This window comes from Hyperolius riggenbachi, chromosome 5 (assembly GCF_040937935.1).
Source record: "Hyperolius riggenbachi isolate aHypRig1 chromosome 5, aHypRig1.pri, whole genome shotgun sequence".
NCBI classification, from domain to species: domain Eukaryota; kingdom Metazoa; phylum Chordata; class Amphibia; order Anura; family Hyperoliidae; genus Hyperolius; species Hyperolius riggenbachi.
The window spans coordinates 206,494,368-206,521,156 of record NC_090650.1 but is presented as its reverse complement, the minus strand read 5'-3'; the positions used below and the strand labels follow the sequence as shown (position 1 = coordinate 206,521,156).

At 43.5% G+C, this 26,789-nt stretch overlaps 1 protein-coding gene and 1 long non-coding RNA gene across 4 annotated transcripts in view; one reads left to right on the top strand and one right to left on the bottom strand.

Moving 5' to 3' along the window:
- Positions 1–26,789, bottom strand: part of LOC137518576 (uncharacterized) — a 91,163-nt gene that overhangs the window by 26,180 nt on the left and 38,194 nt on the right. Inside the window, exon 3 of the long non-coding RNA XR_011020847.1 lies at positions 18,585–18,669. This is a non-coding gene — a long non-coding RNA (uncharacterized lncRNA). The remainder of the gene's footprint in view (positions 1–18,584; positions 18,670–26,789) is intronic.
- Positions 1–26,789, top strand: part of LOC137518574 (uncharacterized) — an 86,131-nt gene that overhangs the window by 49,030 nt on the left and 10,312 nt on the right. For all 3 annotated transcript variants that reach the window (XM_068236628.1, XM_068236627.1, XM_068236630.1), the window contains 6 exons: positions 2,528–2,644; positions 4,892–4,949; positions 13,526–13,544; positions 19,927–19,945; positions 22,043–22,078; positions 24,134–24,241. In XM_068236628.1, the coding sequence (XP_068092729.1) occupies positions 2,528–2,644; positions 4,892–4,949; positions 13,526–13,544; positions 19,927–19,945; positions 22,043–22,078; positions 24,134–24,241 (357 nt within the window). The remainder of the gene's footprint in view (positions 1–2,527; positions 2,645–4,891; positions 4,950–13,525; positions 13,545–19,926; positions 19,946–22,042; positions 22,079–24,133; positions 24,242–26,789) is intronic.

Here is a 26,789-nt window from a genome sequence, read left to right as displayed (position 1 = left end):
TGGATTTACATTTGGAGCTTCTTTTTGATACCTATTGTGGATATGGTCATCCTGAGCAGCTGGTGAAAGATATATAGAGGGATTTTCAAGTTGGAGCAGCGCCTGTATTGCATCTTTTAACATAACATGTATCGCACTGTCCATGTTTTTAGTTTAGTGATTTTACTATAGTTAAAAAAAGAGAAAATCCTTCTTGGGATTCTCCATCTTAATTGTGTCTATTTTGAAGCCAATCCTGATGTCCTTTCCTCCCTTACTTTCCTCTGCTTGATTGTGCATACATTGGCCGCCCTCGTCCCAGTCTTCAGGCACTCCCACCCAGCTCTGCAATAGAAAATGCATTCTCTCAGCATGAGAAATATTGGCCAATCAGAGAGGAACAGAGGTGTGGGAGGGGAAGAGGCTTCAGTCAATCAGGCGGCATTGGTTAAGCCTGAGGGGAAAGTAAAGAAGCAAAAAAAGACAACCCAGCATGCCCTGCAACTTCCTTTGTGTGGCAGATGTACCAAATAAGAGCCATGAAAGCTGGGGAGTGTTGTTTTTATGGATAAGAAAACTAAGAGTAATTTTTAACCTTTGGATTGCCTGGTCATCCTTATTAATTGTTTACCAGATAAAAATAAAGAATTGATTGTATGCCCGACAGTTACTTTAAATGTAGGACAACCTTTGCTTCTTTGGGGGGCTTTTGCACTTAATGGAGAATTAAATTCTTGGACAGGAGGAAAACAGAGAAATGTACCCTGTATGTATTTAGAAAGTTTAGCCTGTCTAATCCACCCCCCCCCCCCTCGTGTGACTAATCACAAGATGTAATTTTATCTCTCACCTGTGTCAGCTTACTGCCACGACAGAGCAGCTAAGTTGTAAACACATGATGTTAACAATATGTCTGCTTCCATGAACGCAAGAAGTACACACTGCAGATTTACTGCAGGATTTGTATCTGCTGTAACAAAGAAGGGTTTTTCTTTAAAGTTTATTATGCTGTTGCTTATTTTTTTAAGCAGAGAGGAAGTTCTGAGTTGAGGTCCACTTTAAAGCAAACACAAACTGGCATTAAAAAAAAAAAAAAGATACTTGCCTAAGAAGAGGGGAGCCTCTTCTTAGGAGCTACTGGCCATGACTCTTCTTTTAGGCCTTGCTCCCCTTCGTGCATGAGCACGGCTGTACTGCCCCTGCGCAGTAGCACGGAGCCGCTCATAGCCTAACTGCTTTGGCCTACTGTGTGGGCACAGCTGTACTCGTGCAAGTGAAGTGTGGCCATGCTCATGCACAGCCACAAGAACATATCTGCTAAGCTCTTGTTGGATTTGCTCAGCAGGTCTGTGGATGGCAATGGTGAGGTCAAGGAGGAGATGGGAAGCCTCTGGACTACCCACTAAAACCCTGTTAGAAGCTTTGGTTTTTTTTACGAGAATTGAAGAAATGTAAGGATTCTGAAGAACATAAGTGATCCAGCTTACTTGGACTGGTTTTCTAAATGTTTGATTTCTAATCTATTTATTTTTTGCAAGAGTTTACAACTTGCTTTATTGAAGATGTTTTTTGTATTTGTTTTTCCTTTAATCTGATGTGTCTTTGACAAGGGTGGTCAACTTTTGAAATATAACTTGTTTTCCAAGCTTAGCAAGTCCACCACAGTGAATTTTTTTAAATCAATTTATATATAGCGCAAACGCTCACACACACACACACACGCACGTACGTTAACTGGGATGCAAAACAATGATAAAATCACTATTGCACTACACATTAATTTCTGCATTTTTTAGACATATTGGAATTATGGTAGAGGCATTCTGTTGTAAAAATCAAATACAGGATGTAATAAAGATGTATCGAACACGGCACCTGTTCAGAGATCTGCATATTTTGACTTAAGCAAAAATGCAGGAATGTACCTGAAGCCCTGAGTCCTGGGGCATGTTAGTAAGTCAGATTATGACTGTTCTTTCTATTCTCAGAATTGGCATCATAATTTGCCAAATTCAGGGCCTCACGATTGGTTACTGGGGCTGTCCTTGAACGGCAGACTATAGGCTCGTTGAGGTGCTCTGTGTGCACAGATGGACCATAATATAGTAAATCTAAAGTATTGTGAAGCTAAACACCAGGGTGTATTTATTTTTTACTTTCAAGTTAATTGGAAAGTGATTCCGATTTTCTTAAGTTTTTCACTGTTCTGAGAAAATGGTAAATCTGTCTGGCAGACAGTAACAAACCAAACTCTTCCACATTACATAAAGATTTGAATTAACACCATCATGCTGGTTTCCTGCTCATTTGCTGTTCCAGAACTATTTGCATCAATAAATGAGCCATGGGGGTCTCAGGGACAGGATGTGAGGGAAGGCTCCACCGTTGGGAAATCTTGAAGTACTAAGCAGTTTCCACTCTAAAATTCAAATCATTTTGATTCCTGGACTTTAAGGTCACCTCTTCTTCCAAGAGTTCCTTTCAGTATGCGTTTTAAAACTGCCTTTGTTTGTATTTGAATTGTTAAAAAAATGTATTTCTTAAACAGGCAAAAGAATATCCCTATGTTCTTAAGGCTTCTTCTAATGGCAAGGAAGACCGAACTGAGTTCCTAAAGAGAATGACTATGGAAATCGAACGAGAAGAGGGACTGAAAATGTACAAGGTGTGCTTTGTTCCAGTAATCTGTCCTTTCTATTACAAATTTTGTCTATTTCCGCAGATCCATTCCAACTAGTGGCTGCATTTCCACAAGGCAATTTAACCCTTTATCAGTAGTGTCCTATTTAATTGCCACGATCATAAAAAAGACTGCACTTTATCCACACGGTTAAAGAAAACTTGTATAGAAATGTGCTTAAAGAGGAACTGAAAGGTGTAAATTAATTCGGCACCAGTGCGAAGCTGATGGCAGGTTTGTCGGGGAAAAGCCAGTTCTCTGAGGGGAAGGTACTGCAGCCAATGGAAATCCAGCTGAAAAAGGTGAAATCCTTCCTATGTCTAATTAAAATTCAGCATTGGATGCACAGTCTTGTGGGTAATGACATCACAGCCAGTTGTGTCCTGATTTGCATAATGCTGATATTAAAGGTCTGATATTGAAGGTCTGATATCTCAGCAGTCATAACTCTACACACCCCAGCTACCTCTGTGCAATACTGCAGGCCTTCCAGCCCCACTGGATCACAAGGGAGATTCACTATACCCTATCTCAGGAGCCAGCGGGACCAGGAGGCCGCAATTTGGCACAGAGGTAGTTCAGGGTTTCCCCTCTCTACCCTCAAAATTTGGAGCACGTAGGAGTGCTGTGATATTGGACCTTCAAGGAAGGAGAATCGCAAACAGATTTGTGGCAAAACAGCTGTGGTTTTAAATTGATTTTCTGTGTGAAACGTCTCTAAGCGATTTGAATAAACTTGGATATCTATATTAGAAAAAAAGCCTTCAAATAAGGGAATAAAAAACCCCTCTAGGTCTATATGCTAGTAGTAAACATGATTCATCCCATGCTGCGTGAGGAACTTTTTTTTTTTTTTTTTTTTTTTATTGGCAAGGTAAAAAAAAACCTCTTTTTTTGCTTATCTCTTTTTCTTTTTATCAGAACACACACACTTTTTTTTATTTTTTTTACAGAAAAAAAAATCTCTTTACAGGTCCTCTTTAAAATTTACATGAATCTACAGCTGTAATGTATCATAAGATGTGCCTCCTGTCTCTGGATTCGTATTGGATTCGTATTGTGCTGTCTGTGCTATCGGTAATCCAGAGCCTGGGTTAGGGTGACTGCTGCACGAGATTTGCAGAGAGCATTCAGAGCTCACCTACCCTGGATCCAGACAGTAGAAGTCCATCTTCTTTAGTCTAATGACTGTTTTGCTTAAAGTGGTCTGAAAGTCAGCATTTCTACTTTGCTCTAAAAGATTCCTCACAGCTTCAAAGCTACTACCCCAGAATTATCTTTTTTTAGCAGAACATCACTGAAATGGTTAAACAAAGCACTTTGTCCTGCTATTCAGCTTCAAATCCGCATCCAAACTGGAGATAACAGTATCTTTGTTTACATTCCAATGTTGATACATTTGTAACAAAGTAGAGAACACTTTCTGAGAAGCTGTCTCTGCTTCAGGCACACACACATTTCAGAACAACTCAGAGTATTTTAATATATAATAAAAAGCAGTTGGAATAAAATGCAATGGAATCTTTCAGGGCAAGAAAAACTACACTTTGGAAACTTGTAATTTGTAGACAGACAATATTACTTGTACACAAAAGCAAATATGAGAACGGTATGAATAATTAGAAAAACACATTTTGATTGAATGTTATATCAGAGTTTCAGACCACTTAACAAGCATTTCAGAGGCTCAGTGGCTCCTACGCTTGGTTTCTTGGTACTGAGCATGCAAGCCAGGTAGAAGGCAACTACCCCTTCTGAATATTGACAAATACTCTATAAGAGGACTTAATACTGTCAATTAACACTACGCAGTGTCTGTTGCTGTTCTCTCTGTTTCTAATAAATGTTGTAATGTAAGTTGCAGGGCTGTGGAGTCGGTACAAAAATCATCCGTCTCAGACTCCTCGGTTTATGAAACCTCCGACTCCAGGTACCCAAAATTGCTCAGACTCTGACTTAGTCTAATTTTTACAAAGGCTAATGATTTGGTTTAAAAATCATCTGACTCTGACTCCTCAGTTTATTGAAACCACTGACTCCCGACTCCTGGTACCTAAAATTACTCTGACTCCACAGCCCTGATAGGTTGTATGGTTTGCTGGGCATGTTGCTCAGATACCATTGCTATCCATGTTTTGTTGTTGCATATTCAAATTTAAAAATTAATAAAATAGATCTTAAAAAAAACTTGCTTTTATAATTTTATTTGACCTTGTTTGTTCTCCCACTCAGATTGATCCTGTCATAAGGAATGTAGCAATAATGAATGTGAAGGCATCAGAAGCTAAACGTGAGTACATCATAAAGTCTGACTCCCTCTTTTTAGGAGGAGATTCAATGGTAGAAAAAAATGTTCCTGGTTACAGCCTACTTGACCTCTCAAGCTGTATATGTGGTTTTTATAACCCCATGTTATTTATTGAATGAATGACAATGCAGTCTTTTGTCCAAAAAACATTCATACCTGGCAGGATTCTCTATTGTGGAAATACAACGTTGAAACCAAACCCATCAGAATGGACTGAGGTGGTGTGATCTAGGCAAAATTTGTATTCAATAATCTATCTTTGGCACCACAGTCTGTCACCTGAAAATATATCCCTGCTCCCTCTACTAGGATCTTGCTCAAATCTGTCAATATTCTGTCCCTAAAAAGTGTTGGATTGTGGAGAATAAATGAAATAACTTATATTACTATTAGTTTGTGAGTGTCCCTTTTTAAATCTTTCACATCAAGAGCTGTTGAACGCTAATATAATCCAGTCACGCCCACAATTGTGCTTTTCTCTCATGTATAAACATGGGCATTTTGTCAGTCTCCAACAAACATACACAGAGCCCCTCATAGTATAATACTAAATTACATAGGTGTGAAAAACTATATGCCCCCTTCCTGATTTCTTATTCTTTTGCATGTTTGTCACACTTAAATGTTTCTGCTCATCAAAAACCGTTAACTATTAGTCAAAGATAACATAACTGAACACAAAATGCAGTTTTAAATGATGGTTTTTATTATTTAGTGAGAAAAAAACCTCAAAATCTACATGGCCCTGTGTGAAAAAGAAATTGCCCCCTGAACCTAATAACTGTTTTGGCCACCCTCAGCAGCAATAACTGCAATCAAGCATTTGCGATAACTTGCAACAAGTCTTTTACAGCGCTCTGGAGGAATTTTGGCCCACTCATCTTTGCAGAATTGTTGTAATTCAGCTTTATTTGAGGGTTTTCTAGCATGAACCGCCTTTTTAAGGTCATGCCACACCATCTCAATAGGATTCAGGTCAGGACTTTGACTAGGCCACTCCAAAGTCTTCATTTTGTTTTTCTGCAGCCATTCAGAGGTGGATTTGCTAGTGTGTTTTGGGTCATTGTCCTGCTGCAGCACCCAAGATCGCTTCAGCTTGAGTTGACGAACAGGTGGCCGGACATTCTCCTTCAGGATATTTTGGTAGACAGTAGAATTCATGGTTCCATCTATCACAGGAAGGCTTCCAGGTCCTGAAGCAGCAAAACAACCCCAGACCATCACACTACCACCACCATATTTTACTGTTGGTATGATGTTCTTTTGCTGAAATGCTGTGTTACTTCTACGCCAGATGTAACGGGACACGTACCTTCCAAAAAGTTCAACTTTTGTCTCGTCGGTCCACAAGGTATTTTGCCAAAAGTCTTGGCAATCATTGAGATGGTTTTTTTTAGCAAAATTGAGACGAGCCTTAATGTTCTTTTTGCATAAAAGTGGTTTGCGCCTTGGATATCTGCCATGCAGGCCATTTTTGCCCAGTCTCTTTCTTATGGTGGAGTCGTGAACACTGACCTCAATTGAGGCAAGTGAGGCCTGCAGTTCTTTAGATGTTGTCCTGGGGTCTTTTGTGGCCTCTCGGATGAGTTTTCTCTGCGCTCTTGGAGTAATTTTGGTCGGCCGGCCACTCCTGGGAAGGTTCATCACTGTTCCATGTTTATTCCATTTGTGGATAATGGCTCTCACTGTGGTTCGCTGGAGTCCCAAAGCTTTAGAAATGGCTTTATAACCTTTACCAGACTGATAGATCTCAATTACAGTACTTTTGTTCTCATTTGTTCCTGAATTTCTTTGGATCTTGGCATGATGTCTAGCTTTTGAGGTGCTTTTGGTCTACTTCTCTGTGTCAGATAGCTCCTATTTAAGTGATTTTTTGATTGAAACAGGTGTGGCAGTAATCAGGCCTGGGGGTGACTTCAGAAATTGAACTCAGGTGTGATAAACCACAGTTACGTTATTTTTGAACAAGGGGGGCAATCACTTTTTCACACAGGGCCATGTAGATTTGGAGTTTTTTTTCTCACTAAATAATAAATACCATCATTTAAAACTGATTTTTGTGTTCAATTATGTTATCTTTGACTAATAGTTAACGGTTTTTGATGAGCAGAAGCATTTAAGTGTGACAAACATGCAAAAGAATAAGAAATCAGGAAGGGGGCAAATAGTTTTTCACACCACTGTATGTATAAGGGCTAACTACTAAAAGCCAGTCCAAAACGCATTTCCACCTAGTTTCAAACCTATAAATCTAGATGGGTTCAAAACTAATTGTAAATGTTATACTGTTTTAAGCTTTTTAACAAAAATATTGGACAACAGTGACATTAACAAAAACTGGACATCCCTCTAGAATTAAAGGCAACTAGTCAGGGAGGCTGCCAAAAACCCTACAGTACTGTTTGTGTGCCACAGCTGACGACACTCTCCCATGTTCTCCTTTTTGTCTGGACTACAGATTTCCAAGCAAGCTCATGGTGAACCAGAACTCCTAGGAGTGTTTAAGGGGCTGAAAACAAAAGTATTTACGATTATTCAGGTTGGAGTGAGCATATGAGGTCCCCCACCAGTGCATCACTGCTGAATATGCAAATCATCTCTTTGTTGTCCCTGATAGTTAAACACACCTCCAGAACCGCTGGAATGCAATCTGTCAGCTTGTTAATATTACAGAGGCAAACTAATCCAACTTGCATACAGTCTTTCAACGTTTTGGAATTTGTTGATCCTCATCAGTGCATGGCGTAAATTAGGATCAACCTAGAGGTGTGTTTAGCTATCGGGGACAACAGAGATGATTTGTATATTCAACAGTGATACACTGTGTGACTCCTGAAAGCTCACACCAAGCTGAATAATGACAAATATCTTCTACTCTAACCACTTTAGGATCCTTGGTACGCATATCTACGCCCCTTTAAACTTCATGTGCAGATCAGGGGGGGCGTAGATAAGCGTACCGCTGCCTTACCATCGCATTCACGATCTCCGCGATGTTTTCCGTCGATACACCTTCGCAGCCCCCTCCACCTGTGATCAGGATGTGAGAATCTTTGTATTCTCAGTCCCGATCACCGTTCCCGTGTCTTCCAGAGCTTGTAAACATCACACAAGCTCTCAGACCCCACACTTCCGTGTTTGTCAGTGTTCTATTAATAGTAACACTGTCTCAGTAGCACCATCTTGTGGCCAAAAAGTAAAATGCACCCATTTATACCAGTATACTGTTTTACATAGAAAGTTTACTATTATATTTTTATTTTATTACTTTTAACCCCTTCCAACCCTGCTCCACAGTTACAGAAATAAAACACTTGTTAAATTTTTTTTTAAAAATTGCATTATTTAATTTTTTTTTTACATAAATAGTTAGCTTAGGGACATTTCTAATATGGATGTCATGAGAGTAAATCGCTGTTAATTTTGCAAAAAAAAGTCTTGTAATAAGTGAAAAAGTATTAAAAACCCCTAAATGGAAAACTGCCCCTTTATTTCCAGATAAAATATTATCACCATACATTGTACTAGGGACATGATTTAAAAGTTGTAATAATCGAGACAAATGGGCAAATAAAATGTGTGGGTTTTATGTACCGAAGCATGTTTCATTTTAAAACTATAATGGCTGAAAACTGAGAAAAACTTTCTTTTCTTATTTTTGTCCTTATTATTCCCTTTACAATGCATATAAAATAAAACACACACGCACACGCACACGCACACGCACACGCACACGCACACGCACACGCACGCGCACGCGCACACACACACACACACACACACACACACACACACACACACACACACACACACACACACACACACACACACACACACACACACACACACACACACACACACACAGTTCTCCCCAGGGCTAATTAGGTGGGTGGGCCGCCCGGCTGTTGGCATGTGCTCGCCTGGGGCTTCTAGTAAACTTCACATAGGTGCGCTCCATTGCCTGGTTTCAATCAGCGCCAGCCTCGCACAATAGCAAAGGCTGACGCTGTACACTGCAGGAGCACTCCTCTGCCTGTCAGTTTAAGTGTTCTGGTGAGACAGGGAGGGATTGGCTGGGCGGGTTGTAAGGGGCGGGACTCCTGCTCTGATTCTCCGAGTAATGGAATCTAATTTATAACGGTGCCCACTGCCTCTCACTCTCGTCAATGAAAACAGAGAGAGCAGTAAAGCAAAAAAAAAAAAAACCCACACAGCAGCAGCAGCTTCCAGGAGTGAGATGAGAGCCACGTGGGTCTCCGTGGGTCTCTGGGACAGCCTTAGCGCGTCTCACGTAGTCTTTCCTTCTCCTCCAGACTGCAGGTAAACATGCCTGAGTAGTTGAAAACGCGTTTAATCTGGCTGGGGGGAGACATGGAGATCAGGAGAAGTGATGCCCCTTCACACCTCTGCATGTTTATTTATTTGCTTTGGGGGCAGAGGAGACACAGCCATGCAGAGCATGTTTAATGACAGGCTGTCTGTAAAAAGGCAGCCCCCTGTGCACTTGTCTCCTGCTGTGTGTGTTTCTCGCTGGCCCCAGCTTTGTATGCTGTTTGTAGTGCTGCCCCTCCCCCTGCACACTGGGGAAACTTAGTGGAGCTGAACTCTTGCACAGGACAGAAGGAAAACAGAGAAATGCACCCTGTATTTAGACCGTTTAGCCTGTCTAATTTGATCTCTTTCTGTGTCACATGACTGCAGATAAGCTCATTTAAAAAGCACTGAATGTTAACATGTCTGCTTCCAAGAAAGCAGGAAGTGGACACACTGCAGATTTATTGCAGCATTTGTATCAGCTGTAACAAAGAAATGTTTTTCTTTAAAGGACAACTGAAGCGAAACGGATATGGAAGCTGCCATAATTATTTACTTATAAGCAATGCCAGTTGCCTGGCTGTCCTGCTGATCCCCTGCCTCTAATAATTTTACCCTAGCCTCTGAACAAGCATGCAGCATATCAGATGTTTCTGACCATATTCTCAGATCTGACAAGATTAGCTGCATGCTTGATTATGGTGTGATTCAGACACTACTGCAGCCAAATAGATCAACAGGGCTGCCAGGCAATTGGTATTGTTTAAGAAGAAATAAATATGGCAGTCTCCATATTCTTCTCACTACAGTTGTCCTTTCAAGGTTATGCTGTTGTGCATCTTTTAGAGCAGAGAGGAAGTTCTCTGTTCAGGTCTGCTTAAAAAGGGACCTGAGCACCTTAATCTGAAACAATCTGCTAGGTACACACAATGCAATTTTCTGACAGATCTACTGTCAGATCGATTATTCCCAACATGTCCAATCTGATTTCTGCACGATTTTCTATTGAAGTGAACAGAAAATCGGAAATCAGATCCAACATGTTGAAAGTTGTCGATCTGACAGTAAATCTGTCCAGAAATTGCATTGTGTTCTTAGCAGGTACATCGGCTTGTCTCCTCATCCTCTTTTTATTCTGTAAGCAGAGTTGCATTCCCCCCTCGCACGCCACCCGGCTACTTTTTCATGCCACCCGGCTGGAAAAAATTTCTGAGGAGAACACTGTTATACATATATATATATATATACATACACGATTTTGGGAAAAAATTGAAATTACGATTTTTCTGTCAAAAATTGTGATTTCGATTTTTTTTTCCACGATTTTTTCCCAAAACAAGCTCTAGCACTAAATTCACAATGTACCCCTGAGCTTGAACAATAGTGTGTGGACTGTGGCGTCCGGCTGGGGCCCCCAACCTTTTCGGGCCCAGGGACCACTTTCTGACCAATTTTTTTCTCGGGGGGGGATGTGGGTGGCATTCTAGTGTAGTGTACAGTGCCGTGCACAGCGGGTTTTGGGGGGAGGAGGCTTGGGTGTGGCGGCATAGCTAGCATAGTTGCCCCAGTACAGGGAGTTTAGTTGCCCCAGTATGGCTAGTATAGTTACCCCAGTATAGCTAGCATGGTGCTTCAGTATAGCTAGCATAGTGTCCCAGTATAGCTAGTATAGTGCCCAGTATAGCTAGTATAGTGCCCAGTATAGCTAGTATAGCGCCCCAGTATAGTGTCCCAGTATAGCTAGTATAGTGCCCAGTATAGCTAGTATAGTGCCCCAGTATAGCTAGTATAGCGCCCCAGTATAGTGCCCCAGTATAGCTAGTATAGTGCCCCAGTATAGCTAGTATAGTGCTCTAGTATAGTGCCGAGTATAGCTAGTATAGTGCCCAGTATGAATAGCTAGGTACGCCGTACGGGACTCGATGGGCGGATCCAGTGGCAGAAGCAGTGCATATATCTGATGATAATGAGCCAGGCAGCGGAGGGAGGCGAGTCCAGTCCGGAGCGGCGCTTCACACACAGCTTCTCCAATCGCTGGATAGCGATGGTATGAGGGCAGCGGTAGGCGGAGCTGTACTAGAGCGTACAGCTCCGCCTACCGCCTCCGTCATTCCATTGCTATCCAGTGATTGGAGAAGCTGTGTGTGAAGCGCCGCTCCGGACTGGACTCGCCTCCCTCCGCTGCCTGGCTCATTATCATCAGATATATGCACTGCTTCTGCCACTGGATCCGCCCATCGAGTACCGTACAGCATACCTAGCTAGAATTTTGTGTGCCGCTCTGCACTGGACGCGCCTCTCCCACCCCCGCTCATTTAAAACCGAAAACCGCCGGATACAGACGATCCCTAGATCGTCTTCACAGGAACCGCGGTTTCGGTTTAAAACCGAGAAATCGTGCAACCTCATTCAGTGTGATAAGTAAAGAATGAATGGGAGGAGCGCTGAAATGTGAAAGTTGTTTTGGTTTTTAAGGGAAAAAAACTGTGATCCTGAAGTGGTTCAGAAGGCAACCTTCTGCTCTGGACTATAGAGTAGGGCTGCAGGTCAGAAACGTTTCTTACACAGAAAAACATCTGAGTGGGAACCACTAGTTAACCAGGACAAGCTGTATAAAAAGAGGGAAGCTATTACTCCCATTTAGCCCCCTGCATATAAAAACTAGGCTGTCCATAAACCTTTTATTCCCCTTGTTTACTTGTAGACATGTTTTTATTATAATTGCAGTACTAGGAGGAAAAAAAACTACATAGGGTATTCACTTGAGTATAAACCAAGATTTATTTTATTTTATTGCTCTTAAAATGACTCTAGAGAATAATTTTGGTGTATACTGGGGTCGGTTCTGGTGTCTAATGGTCCCCCCCCTCCCTCTCTCATACAGCATACCTGGTGTCCCTGGTGTCTATTAGCTGCCTCGCCTCCCTCCCTACATACCCTTGCAGAGTGGCTGGAAAGTATACTGGTTAAGGGCTCTGCCTCTGACACAGGGGACCAGGGTTAAAATCTCTCTCTGTCTGCTCTTACTATTTAGTCGGTCAGCACCTATTTAGTAGGAGACCTGGGGAAAGACTCCCTAACACTGCTGCTGCCTATAGAGCGCGGCCTAGTTGCTGCAGCGCTGGCGTTTCGAGTCTGCCACTAGAAAACGCAATATAAATGTTGTATTTTGTCTGTTGGAAGTGGTGGAAATGTATCTAACCTGATTTGTGACGGTCACGCTGCACGCAATTCCTCCTGGCCTTCCTAGTAGTATTCGGCCTTAATGCCTGGCATATACGGGTCGACCCGGCGGCCGATTAGCCGCCAGATCGACTCCCGCCGTGTCCCCGCTCGTGCGCGGATCGATTCCTGCTCGTCCCTGCCGACGCTCCTTATCAGCCACTCTATTCCCCGCTATTGTCCGCCGGCGGGGATCGAGCGGGGAATCTTATCCGGCAGGTCATCGGACCTGTCGGATATTATCAATCGAGCCATCAGCGGCTCGATTGATAAGAAAAAACGACACGTGTATGCCAGGCATTAGTGTTTGTCCAATAAACACCAGAGTAGTGTTTACTGAGCAAACACTAGGGGCCGAATCCTACTTGATGGAAGAGTAGTTGCCATGCAGCGTGGCTGACCCGGATCAGCTAAAATACTTTTCCACTGCTTATGCTGCCAATACTCCGTTATGGCATGCGGAGAGGGAAGGAGGGAGGTCTGGCAGCCTCTAGACACCAGGTAAAACATGTATAGGAGACACCAGGTGCGCTGTATGGGGAAGGAAGTTGGGACCGCTAGGCAACTAGGTGATGCTGTAGTGGTCTAAACTGGCTTCAAGATCTCCAGCTAGTTCTAGTGGCCAGTTCAAAAAGCTTCCAGGAACACTAGAGCAGGGTTTCTCAACTTAGTCCTCAAGTACCCCAACAGTACATGTTTTGCAGAAAACTACAAACATTCACAGGTGAGGGAATTAGTGTCTCAGCTGTTGTGGGTACTTGAGGAGGACTGAACTAGAGGATGCAAGCAGGATCTAGGATGGCTAGCTGTACATACTGCAGCACGTATCGCAGCGCACTCATACAGGACCCACCGCATATATCACCTGCGGTATATAGCCCGCTAATAGGCCAACTAACTTATGAATCCAGGATGTTAATGACTGCTTATATTTTTCAATGAAGCCTAATTTAGGGTAAAGTTAGGAAATTAGACTTTTTGTATATGCTGTTTTGACGGTCTTCTTATATTTTGTTTCCTAGACTCAAAGAGAAGAACGAGGTAAGAAACATTATTTTTAAGCTTGTGAAAATATTTGTCCTATGTATTTTAATGTATACATATACAATATATATCCTGTGTCCAGCTGAATTGCTCCATTACAACATTGGACAGCTAGAAGGGCTTGTTCACACCAAACACATTTGCATGTGTTTGCGATCTGCAAGTATGTGTGGTATTGTATGGGAAGCATATTATAGCAAATCTACTCATGCGTTTAAAGGAATAAAACAACTTTTTTTTAATACTCTATATTAGGGTACACATTACTACTAGTGCTAGGGGAACTATATTTGTTCACCCAGTTCTCTTTCCCTCTATCCCTGCTTAAAAATCATCCTTCATTCCTCACACAGCTCACAAATATACTGTACTGTGTCACAGCATGCAGGAGGCATGAGGAGGAGGAGGCTGATCTGAAGAGGTAAGTAGCTAGATGAGCTGAAATATTGCTGACTGAGGGCCCTTTTCCACTAGCAGTCGCTAGCGTTCACGCTGAATGCTAGCGATTGCTGAATCGCAATTACCGGCGATTCCCCGACGTTTGCGGCTGCGATTTTGCACTGCATAGCAAAATCGCGTCAAATATTGCTCCGCCGAGCGTTCGCGTTCCCGTCAAAAACGAATCGCGGTAGTGGAAATGACCTACCGCGACTCCTATGTTAAAAAGCAAACCGTAGCGATTGTAAAATCGGTAGCGGTTTGCGTCTTTCCGATTTCAGCCAGCGCAAACACGCTGGTGGAAAAGGGCCCTGAGGGAGATGTGTTTACACTTCCTGACAAAGGGCCCGTTTCCCCTGTTGCGACGCGATTTCGCCGGCATTCCGACGCTTGTAAAAACGCATGCGGATGGGTTTCCACCTGCGATTTCGCATGGCAGGGTGCCATGCGAAATTAACCATGACACTGCCAGGGCAAAATAACATTGAGAAAGGTGCGAAATCGCGGGTAAAAACGCATGTAACAAACGCATGCGTTTTTACTATTAAATACATTAGCGGCGATTCGCACGGATTCCCGACGCAGGCGAATTCTGTGGGTCCCGTCGTGCAGATTTGGCCCGCCGCCAAATCGCTCCCGCACGCCGCACATGTGGAAACAGCCCCGGCCACTTCAGTGTAACAAGCGAATCCGCATCTCGTCGCCGCATGCGGATTCGCTATGGTGGAAACGAGCACTGACTGGCTTGTGATGATGATGATGATACATTCCAGGCTGCATCTACTTCATAGGCTGCTGAGAGGGAGAGAGGCTGTTTACAAAGGCATTATCAGGATCTTTATCAGTCAGAATGAACCACAAACAAGGAACACACACATTGCTGGAATCTTTAACCCTTTACCACCATCTGAATAAGATTGTTTCAGCAAAGGATTAATTAAACTATACACTGAGGAGTTGATAGCAACAGGGCTGTGGAGTCGGAGTCGTGGAGTCGGGCAATTTTGGGTGCCTGGAGTCGGAGTCGGAAAAAAATGCACCGACTCCTAATGAATTTGTAACTGTAATTAAAATAGAAAATATGATAAAATGTTCTATTTCTCAGATAATAGTCATTAAAAATAATGTATATATACAGTATATATACATTAATAGCTGTGCTTAGTCCACAAAAATGAAATAAACCAATTTAAAATTAGTTACTTGTGCTGCTTCAATAAAGCAGTCCCCGTATTTTTAAGGTCAGATATACATATCTGATTGTGACTGTGTATATATGATGTGTACACAGGAATCTCTTATATATACGAAATAACATCTATGCTGCAAGAATAAAGCCTGATGTGTAGCTATGTCACTAATAGAGATAGTCAACGAGATGGAAATAATTCTGCATTGATGCTGATTTATGCAAATGTATGCACTCCCTTTGCTGATGAAATCAAATAATTTGATATGTTAAAATTTGGTTTGGTGACTACAAATTAAAGGGTAACTGAGACGGATGAAAAGTAAAGTTCCACACACACCTGGGCCCCCCCCCCCCTCCCAGGCCAATCAGTCCCCCGCCGCCCTCCACCACCCGGATCCTCCGCCACGAGTCCCGGCACTCCAGCCAGCCAGCGCTGTCCGGCCGCATGCCGCTCCCACAGCCAGGAACACTCTGCACCTGCGCAATAGTGCTGCACAGGTGTAGCATGCTACTGGCGGTGGAGTGTGTGCATGCGCACTACGCCTGACCGGCTCAAGCAGCCGGACCCACAGCAAAAGATCCAGGCGGTGGAGGAGGACAACGAGGGACCGACCACCCCGAAGGCGGCTGGAGGAAGCCCCAGGCACGCACAAAACCCCAATTTCATCTGTCTCAGGTTTACTTTGTTAGACAGTAGTACTATACTCTACATATGCACTCCCCACAGAGCTGCAGGGAATCCACTGAGAATGCTTGCACATTGAACACAGAGGTGTTGTCTGTTTACAATCTCCTCATTCCCCTGCATAGTACCTGCACATCATTCTTACATGTACCCACACTTACATTGCCTAGGGCCTGATAGATGTTCTTTGTTCCGGTTTGTACCTTTTACAAGTACTCTTACCAAGGACTAATTTTAGTCTAAAGGGAATAAATATAGTAGTCTACATATCCTTCTCACTTCAGTTGTCTTGTAAAATTCCTAAGCGTTGGCAGTTAAGAGACGAATTTCATGTTACATACTTTTAATCAACAAAATTGTAATATGCAAATTAGAGGAGTCGGAGTCGAGGAGTCGGAGTCGGTGGATTTTTGGACCGACTCCACAGCCCTGGATAGCAACCCCCCTGTGCAGGGACATTAAGAGCAGTCACTTTTGTATCTAAAAACTGACAGAGGATTTTACAGCAGAGAGGCAGAGCTGTGTGAGGGCCCTTTTCCACCTGCAGTCGCTAGCATTCACGCTGAACGCTAGCAATTGCTGAATCGCAAAACCGGCGATTCCCCGACGTTTTGCGGCCGCGATTTTGCTATGCTATGCTATGCACTGCATAGCAAAATCGCGGCAAATATCGCTTCGCCGCGCGTTCGGGTAAAAAACGAATCGCGGTAGTGGAAATGACCTACCGCGATTCCTATGTTAAAAAGCAAACCGTAGCGATTGTAAAATCGCTAGCGGTTTGCGTTTTTGCGATTCAGCCAGCGCTGGTGGAAAAGGGCCCTGAGGAAGGAAACTGCTCCTAGTACTTGTGGTAATGTGTGCCCTAACATACAACACTTAAAAAAAAAATGCTTCAATCGATAGTATTCCTTTAACCTCCTTAGCGGTAACCCCGTGTGTGACACGGGGTAAGCCGCCGGAGGGTGCCGCTCAGGCCCTGCTGGGCCGATTTAAATAATTTTTTTTTTTGCTGGACGCAGCTAGCACTTCGCTAGCTGCGCCAGCACCCCGATCGCCGCCGCCGCTCGCCCGATCGCCGCTATCCGGTGCGGCGCGCCGTTCTTTGAACAGGATTTCCTGATCGGAGATCGCCGAAGGCGATCGAAGCGGGCGGGGGGATGCCGCTGAGCAGCGGCTATCATGTAGCGAGCCCTGGGCTCGCTACATGATTTAAAAAAAAAAATTTAAAAAAACCTGCTGCGCTGCCCCCTGGTGGTATTTTTCATACCGCCAAGGGGGTTAAAGGACAACTGTAGGGAGGCTGCCATGTTTTGTTTTGTTTTCCTTTTGTGCAATACCAGTTGCCTGGCAGCCTGCTGATCTATGTGGATGCAATAGTGTCTGAATAACACCAGAAACAATCATGCAGCTATTCTTTTCAGTTCCGACATTAATGTTGGAAAAAACTGATTTGCTGCATGCTTGTTCAGGGGCTATGGCTAAAAGTATTAGAGGCGAATGATCAGCAGGACAGCCAGGCAACTGGTATTGCACAAAAGGGAAAAAAAAACATGGCAGCCTCCCTACAGTTGTCATTTAAGCAGTGCTCTTGTAAAAAGCAAAGCGACCTGAGCACCTCTTTTTGACAATATTTAAAACGAAGCTCCCTCTAAGGGCTGGTTTCCCCAAGGAGCTGTTTCCGATTCGGCTGCAGCCTGAAGCACTGCAGCCAAAGGGATTCAGCTGTGTGCTGCATGAAACTGCAGCATGCCATCCAGGTTTGCACCGCAGTTTCCGAAACCCCTCTCGTATGTGGGGAAAGCTGCAAATTTAGCCCAGATTCAGGCATGGGGGAAAATTGGGCCCATCTTGCAGCTGTTAGTGCTGCAAAGTCGTGGTTCAAAGTGTGTGAGTCCAGCCTGTCCCTGGTTGCTAGTGTATGCTGGGAGTTGAGCCTGGAAATGTATTTTTCAATGTCTTTACATCTCCCGGGTGGGAGAAATGACATCTTCTGCCATACACTAGCGGCCTGGGATGCTCATCTCCCGGCATGTACAAGTGGTTGGGAACACCACATCTCCTGGCTTACACTAGCAGCCAGGCACGCACATGCTGGACTCGCCAGCACTTTGAACAACGCCATTGAGAGCTGCAAGATGGATGCCCTCATGGAGACTCAGCTCCATAGGTAAGTTAATTTAATGCAGCCCCCCCCCCCCCTTTAAGGTCCTTTAAGGTACTTGAGCAATCCTCTATAATAAAACCCCTTTGTCTCTGCGTCCCATCCCTGCACTCCCTGTGTTTGTGTGTCCCGTGTTTTGCGCTACTGCGCATGTGCAGGGAGGGACGCAGAGACTGAGCAGAGCTGAGGGAGGACGGGGCCAGAAGGGGCGTGCCTGTGTGTGTGTGGTGACTTGTTGGCGGCGGTCTCGAGGGGGGAGGATTAGAGGGAGGGGGGTTTCAACACAGACTTAGAGCCTGGGCTTAGGCCTACTAGTTATTTATAAAATCAAAGGTTGGTTGTATGAATGACCGTATGAAAAAGTTCCATAAAATCTGGGATCCTTTAATTAACTACCTGTTAAGTCCTGAACAAATTACAATGGCACGTAATCAATGATCTCTCCCAGACTGCGCCCTGCGAGCGCAGATGTACAGTGTACAGAGGCTCAACCGGCACGCCCCTCGTCTCTGGATTCTCTTGAACTTCCTTTCAAATCTTTTCTTCTGTGTCTTCACTTACCTACTTTCTACTTCTTACTTCGGACCTCTTTTCTTCTCTTAAATCCATTTTCACTCAATGTGGATGTAAAGATGGCTTACGAACACTGCAAAAGAACCAATTTGAATTTGTTGAACATCTTTGAGTGGTAATTTGCCATGCACTTCCCCTTCCTTAAGGGACTGTTTATTGCACTTAGCACCCTACTAAAAACGAACCCAGTTTCTCATAGTTAATAAGCAGACCTGACCTCGCTGGAGGACAGGCCCTATGTCTAAGAGTGCTAAACATATAGCTAAAGGTGGTCCCCATCTGGCCTCTTAAAGCGGAATATAACCCTGCATTTCAAGTTTGCTCTAAAACATTATTTACAGCATATATACAACCAGCATTTTTTTTTTTTTTTTTTTTTTTACTAGACCAGCATTGGAAGGGTTACACACAGAGCTTTAACGTTCCGTGGAGAGAACTGCTCCTCGCAGTGGAAGTTTAGATAGATACATTTAAGTCAACAGAATGTAACAAGTGAGGAATGTTACACACTCTTTGGCTGTCCTCCAGCCCCTGCACAGTCAGAGAGTGAGTCACATTCCACACTTGTTACATTTAAGTAAACAGAGTGTAAAGTAAACTTCGGCTGCGGGGAGCATTTCTCTCCAGGATCTTTAAAGCTCTGTGTGTAACCCTTCCAATGCTGGTCTAATAAAAAAAATGCTGGTTGCATATAATATGCTGTAAATGTTTTAGAGCAAAGTTGAAATGCAGGGTTATATTCCGCTTTAAGGTTAATGAAGGATGGCAGACTTCCTTTCTGTTATTTCCCTAGAGCAGCGTTTTTCAACCGCTGTTCCGCGGCACACTAGTTTGCCGTACAGGTCTGGCCTCTCGCTCCTCCACGCGGCCGCCGCTCCTGTCACCTTATCATGAGCGGGCGGCCGCTTGTCCGATTAGATTCCCCCGTAGTAGCCGCTATCCTCTGTGGCATCTCCTATTACAGCAGCGCGCTCGGCGGCTGCTGTGATGACCAGGAAGCGGTACAGCGGTTCCCATGGTAACGGCGATGCATATCGCCGCTACAGGAAGCCGCTCAAATAAAAATCTTTTGTAAGTTTACAGAGATTTCGTCATTGAGGTAAGATGCCTCATTTTTCTTTTTCGTTTTTAAACTGGTTTTAAAAGCTTTTATTCTAATCAGGGCGCCTCTTTCCCTTAATGTGCATAAATAATGTCAACCTTTCTACCATTTTCACCTTATGTTTTCTTTAACCCCAACTCCAGTTTTCAAGATGGTAATAATTTTGAATGTTAGTGTGACCTCTTTTCACTTGTTTATTGCTCATTCTAAACTATTTTTTTCCAACAGGTGGGATGCAGAAGGAAGTGTATGTAATCTTCTTATTATATACTTATTTAATGTTATTTATAATAATAATAATATACTTAGTGCTTGTCAGCACAGTAAAAGCACCTTGCTTAATAATTTTTCCACAGATGTAAAAGGAGATCCAGATAGGCTGAGGCTGGGTCAAGTTAAAAACCACGAGTTTTAGCTTGGTCAATCATACTTTTTTTTTTTTTTTTTCTTTTTACACTTACTGTACTAGAACGCAGAAAGGAATTTAGCTATTTTCTTATTGGGACTAGTAATAAATGTGTATATATTTTGGCCATGTCACTTCAGATACGCTTTAAACAATCTGTACTCTAAAATTCTTACAATAAAAAGCATACCATTATGTTCTCCTGGGGCCCTCTTTGCTGTTTCTGCCACTCCCTGATGCTATCCTGGCTTGTAATTGCCAGTTTTAGGCAGTGTTTACAAACAAGAAACATGGCTGCTAACCAGAATGTGACAGGCTCCGAGAAGCTCTGTCTGTGACTCATACAGCAACAACACACCGCACACAGAGCCTGCAGGGGGCATGGAGGGCGTGTGCATAGCTTCTCCCTATCACAGCAGAGCAGCACATTCCTGCCTGAGCTGACAAAGGAAAGAAGATTAGATTATATAACAGAGATATTGCAGTGACTGTGCAACTAGAAAAGGCTGCAGTAAGACGGACCACAATAGAACAGGTTTAGCAACTTATAGGATCGAAGAAATAAGCCTGAAAATGTTGTTGGAGTCTCTTTAACATAGCCCTTATACAGTAGACCAGAATCTAACTATAAATTATGAATTTTCAAAATGGTCAGATTGTCACATGAACGGCCTAATTGACATTTCCAGCGTCTGGTCTCCATGGACACAAAAACTTCATGTGACAGCATTCAGTACCTGCCAGCGGGTGGTCCGGATCCACAGCACATACTGGTCGTATTTTTGTCCAGTGCTGGTTTAGACTAAGCATTCATCCACGATCTATCAGCCGCATACAACCTGAGCAATTAACTGAAATCCTATCCGGGTGCTGTATTATGTTTTCTTTATGGGCATACAGCGAGTAAGTTATACTATGTCCTCAGATTATCTGTATGTGGATTGACAATGAAGATTATTCAAGTTTACTAAATTCCTCTGGTTAATGACAGATAATGTTTTAGTGCTGCTCATTGGTAATCATTTGATCTAACGCATACAATTCTATTCACCTGTATAGTAAAAATGTCATGTTCTGTAATTTACCTCATGTGGCAAAAAGTATTTTGTTCAAATATCTAGTAAGATTTTCACACATGCGGTAAATAGTTTGGTAATTTACCGAAAAACTTCATAAGACCTCACAAAGATTTCTACCCAATGTGGTATTTAACCCCTTCCCGACAGCCTAACGGCGATAGGCGTCGGGAAGATGGCAGCCCCAAGCCTGTTTAACGCCGAAAGGCATCAAGAGCAATGTGCGGAAATTGCAGGAGAATGCACATCCATGCTTGAGTGTCAGTGTACCAGCGGCAATCGTCGTTAGGAGACTGTTAGACGGCGATTTACATCGTACAGCGCTGCAATCTACTGCAGCACTGTACTGGGGACAGCTATGTCACTCGACTGTTAGACTGGCTCTGACTGACGTAAGTGATGGGACCCGGTTCCCGAAGCTGTGGCCGGTGTGGGAGCGGATGGGGCTGGAGGAAGCCCCAGGTATATATAAAATCTTTTTAATGTTTCAGCTCTGGTACACTTTAAAGTCAACAGCGGAGGCAGGGGGACTTGGAAACCATAACTGCATTTTGGACTACAAAGAGTTAATTTAGCCCTTCAGATCCGAAGTTCAGGTGCACTTTAAGTGCGATAATGTATTCAAATGGATATTTAACAAACTAGTTAGTATTTTGGGGGTAGATATTTTAAACTCTGCTTCATAAAACAAAAAATACAAATATGCATTGCTGGTTAAGCCGAAATCTGTGAAAATGCTAAAGCTGTTCAGGTTATGCAGTGTGATGGTATGTGATGTACAACTGCTCTAACAGTATTTTAATATAGTGTAATGCCGCTGTAGATGTGCAAACTTGATGAATTTTCTGTTTTGTGTTTGCAGAAACAAGCAAGAATGAAGAAAGCTCTGGAATATCTGGTATATTAGTAGAGAGCAGTTAGTGAGCGAGTGTGTGCCTGCGTGTTTTGAAAGTGCAGCTTCCCCCTCCCCCCTCCCCATGCCCTTAGACTCTAGTCCTTTTACGTAGTGCTACAAAAAAAACAAAGAAGCAGCACTACAGGAATGGAGCTAATGTCCCATGCACTGGAAGGATAGGACAGGAATTATGCTGGTTTATGCAGTGCAGGTTTACCTTTTTTATCTCCATAAAAATACTTTGATTCACTTAAGCTGTGTATATATACACACACACACACACACACACACACACACACACACACACACACACACACACACACACACACACACACACACACACACACACACACACACACACACACACACACACACACACACACACACACACACACACACACACACACACACACACACACACACACACACACACACACACACACACACACACACACACACACACACACACACACACACACACATAACTATATTTAAAGGGAACATGAACGAAGAGAAATACGGAGGCTGCCATCTTTATTTCCTAATAAACAGTGCCTGACTTCTGTGCTGATGCCTTTAATACTTTAAATCAATGGCAGAGAATGAGCATGTAGATCAGATACTTTGAGTCCATTGGCAGCATATTTGTTGCAGGTGTGTGATTTAAAATGGTTTATAATGGAATGAAGATGTTAACCCTTTGTTTTCCTCTCACTATCACCCTATTTATCATGCAGTGATAATTAGTGACACTGAAGCGAAAAAAATCTTCTGATATAATGAATTGGTTGTGTAATACGGCTAGTAGCAAAGAAAATAGTCTCATATTTTTATTTTCCGGTATATAGCTTTTTTTTTTTTTTTTTTGTATAACATTGCATCAGTCTCTAATAATTGCAGTTGCCATAATACACTCAGCATTTTAAATAATTTCACAGAGTAGTGACCCTTTGAACTTTTCTCTGCAGAAAAAACATACGGAATATATTGGCGCTTTATAAATCAATGATAATAATAATAAAGAAACCATGAGAGACAGATGAGATAAGAGCTTTGAAGACAGTGCTGTCTTCCAGAAGCTCTTTTGCATACATAACTGAAGTTTCTTAACTCTTCCTGTACTAGAAACAGTGAGACTCAAATATGTGCTATTGACGTTGTTTTATTTCTTAGCAGTACTACACATACAAATCATTATATCATAAATGTATTTTCACTTCAGATTCCCTTTTAGGGCTGGAACCCACAGGAGCGCTTTTGGCAGCGTTTTGGCAGCACTGCGATACGCTAGCAGTTTGCCAAAACGCTGGGCTAATGTTAATGGATGGGGCAACTTCCACAGGAGCGTTTGCGTTTCCCAGAAACGCAAACGCAGGACCTGCAGCATTTTGGGAGCATTAGCGCTTCAATGTAAAGTATTGAAACGCTAGCAGAAACGCTCAGCAAAACCTAAACTGAGCGGTTTTGCTAGCGTTTTGCGGTTCAGCACACTGTAACAAAATGAAAAATTCACAGGACCAATCAGGATAAAAACGCAAAACGCTAGGCACCCGCTGGGGAAAAAAATACAATGTTGCAAAGCACGACCAAAAACGCACATGAATCCGCTTGCAAACCGCTCAGACAAAACGCTAGCGGTTGCGTTTTGCGTTTGCGGTTTTCAGTGGGTTCCAGGCCTGAAGGAAGACTGAAATGGAGCTTCTGTGCTCATATCTATCGAAAGTTCTGTTTCCCCAATTTTTATAAAGTCTCTTCAAAAGAGTTCTGAAAATGAGTTTCAGTAGTTAAAGCTGCATTGCTTTCAGCCTCATTTTCTTTTTGGCACTATCGGTTTCTTGAAATAACTCCTGTCAGAGGCCTCAGCGTTTCCCCCTTAACAAATCGTCATAGATTTCAGTGATCTGTCCCTGGTTCCTCTCTAAGCATGACTATGCTTGGAAATCTGGGATATGTCATCGCTGTGCAAGTGCATACGGTAATATGTTGTAAAACCGATAAATTATTTTTACGGAATTTAAATGGCAATATGAACTAATAAGTGTTTGCTTTGGTGTGTAGGAATCATTTGAGATTGATAATGACACAGAAGCATCTACTGTCACCAGACTCACCGAGAAACTGACAGCTGAACTCAAGCTTTACTCAAACAAGTTGGAAGAAGAGGTGGTAAGTCTGCATTACTGTTTATGTTCAACTGCATCTTAAAGTGAGCTTGGCAGAACTGCCAACTTCTGTATCATAGAAGATGCTGCAGCATGTTTGTTATCTTTCAAAACCTTACTTGTGTGCTTAGTCTTCAACCTTGAGGAAAAGCTCAACAGACCTTCACTCATAATGCAAAATGTTGTGCTACTTCTCTCTGTCAACCAATAAAATGCGAGAGGATCTCAAATGTCATTAACCTTTTTTCAACCGTTCACAAGTTGTCTATTTTTATACAGCTTGTGGCAGGGCAGTAGGGGCCAGCTAAACTGGGCTTCCTAATGCACCCATGCAGAGTGGGCGGCAGGGAGCTGTCATAGTTACCTGTCCAAATGCTGGATTGGCTTCTCCTCTCCTCCACCTGCGCCAGTGCTGCAATCCCAATATGTCTTTTGGGTTCCGATCACGATATGACGTGTTCGTGACCCAGAGGATGGTGTTGGTATTGCAGTGCTGCCCGATGGTGGAAGAGGGATGATGGAACCACAGGTGGCGCTGCAATGCTGACACCATCCTCTGTGCCCTGAGCACGTTAAAACCGTGTGATCGGAAATCAGAAGACGTGTCAGGATTGCAGTACCGCCGAGGGTGGAGAAGAGAAGAAGCTGATTCAGCGTCTGTACAGGTAACAATGATCGATCCCAGCCGCTCTGCATAGCCTGCCAGGCTGGGGAAGAAACCCTTCCCCAGGAAGAAACCCTTCCCCAGTAGCAAGAAAACTGTGGCCCTGCACTGCACGTATAGTTTTACCGTATGTGGCTACTAAAGGGTTGATAAAGCTCTTGCTGATTTGTAGATAACCTGGAAAAATAAACATTGTGCTCCAAGGCTCATATTCGCCTATGATTTTAGAGCTTTATAGTCTGCTCCTTGTTTACCTAATGGAGAACTCAGTGAAGTACCACTGGTAAAATAAAGTTTATAACACTCTGAAACCCCCTTAATATGTCACTGACAGGTGCAGTATCAAGCATGTCAAGCAGGGTTCAATGAAGAAAGAGAAATGATCTGCAAAGGTTTGTGAGGCATAAAATCCGGTACTTAATTGTTCATGGACACAAAGAACAAAAATCATCCACAAGCTCAACTAACGTGTGTTGTACTTATAATACACACTTAGTCATAGCTGTCCTATGACTGAAGGCATATCGTAAGCATGACAGACGTACGTTGACCTTGTGGATGATTTTTGTTCTTTGTGTCTGTCCATCATCAATAAAGTACCTGATTTTAAGCCTCAGAAGTTCATCTCTCATACTACCACAGGGTTGGTAATAGTGCAAGAAATCATAAGAGTTACTTGTCTCCAGAAAGCATTACAGAATGTTTGGGCCACTGGGCAGGACCACTATATATACCACAGATCTCCACTCACTTGGCAGCCTGTAAGGCCCTGTTCACACTGCACACGTTTCCAGCCGCGTTTTAGAAACGCGTGCAGTTGGCCGAAACGCACGACAGACATTGCATAGAGTGCAATGTCTGATGTTCACACTGCATGCGTTCCGGACCTTTGCGGTCCGGGAACGCATGCTGCACGCATTTTTTGTAAAAACGCGTGGCTGTCCCATTCACTTTTCAGTGATGGGATCAGCCACGCAACGCACACAAACGCGGATGGCGTGCGTTCGTACGCGCGTGCCCGTACGCGTTAGTGATATAAACGGGGCCTAAAACAGAGACTGGAGGAAGAAGGTTGAAATGCATATATGCGGGCTGAAGTGTAAAAGCATCTGTGCAGTAGCTTAAAGAGAACCTGTAAAAAAAAGTTCCCCTGGGGGGTGCTCACCTCGGGCGGGGGAAGCCTCAAGGTCCTAATGAGGCTTCCCCCTCCCCTGTAGCTGCAGGCAGTCGAGCGCTCGCTCCCCCGAAGTGATTTATTTACCTTTCTTGGCTTCAGCGGGGGCGCCTATCTATTTTCGCCTATCTCCGCACGGAGATAGGCGAAAATAGCCAATCTCTGTCTGGTCCGCTCTACTGCACAGGAGACTTGTGCCTGCGCAGTAGAGTGGCCCGACGGCGATCGGCTATTTCCACCTATCTCCGAGCGAAGAGCCGATACTGCGCTGGAGTCGGGAAGGTAAATATTTACATCCCCACTGTTCGGGAGCTTTATCGCTGCCGATGTGGGACCGAGGAGGCCAGGGGAAGCCTCAATGGGATCCGGAGGCTTCCCCCACCCGAGTTAAGTGTTAAGAACATACCGTATATACTCGCATATAGGCCAAATTTTTTAAAAATTTGCTCAAGTTGCCCCCCCTCTTCCCCCCCCCCCCCCCCCCCCCCCGGCTTATATGCGAGTCACCAACTTAGTATGGCCGTTTGTGTGTCCAGTTTCACCTTGTACTATGCCCCCGAGTGACCAAAGAGGAGTGTAGCGGTGATGCAGGCTGCATTCAGGATCGGAGCTTATGTCGGCATCTGCAGGATGCTTAGGTCATGTAGTCACACATGACTTGGGCTGGAAAGCGCACAGCGGGACAAAGAACTCCTCCACTTTCTGTGGTGATGC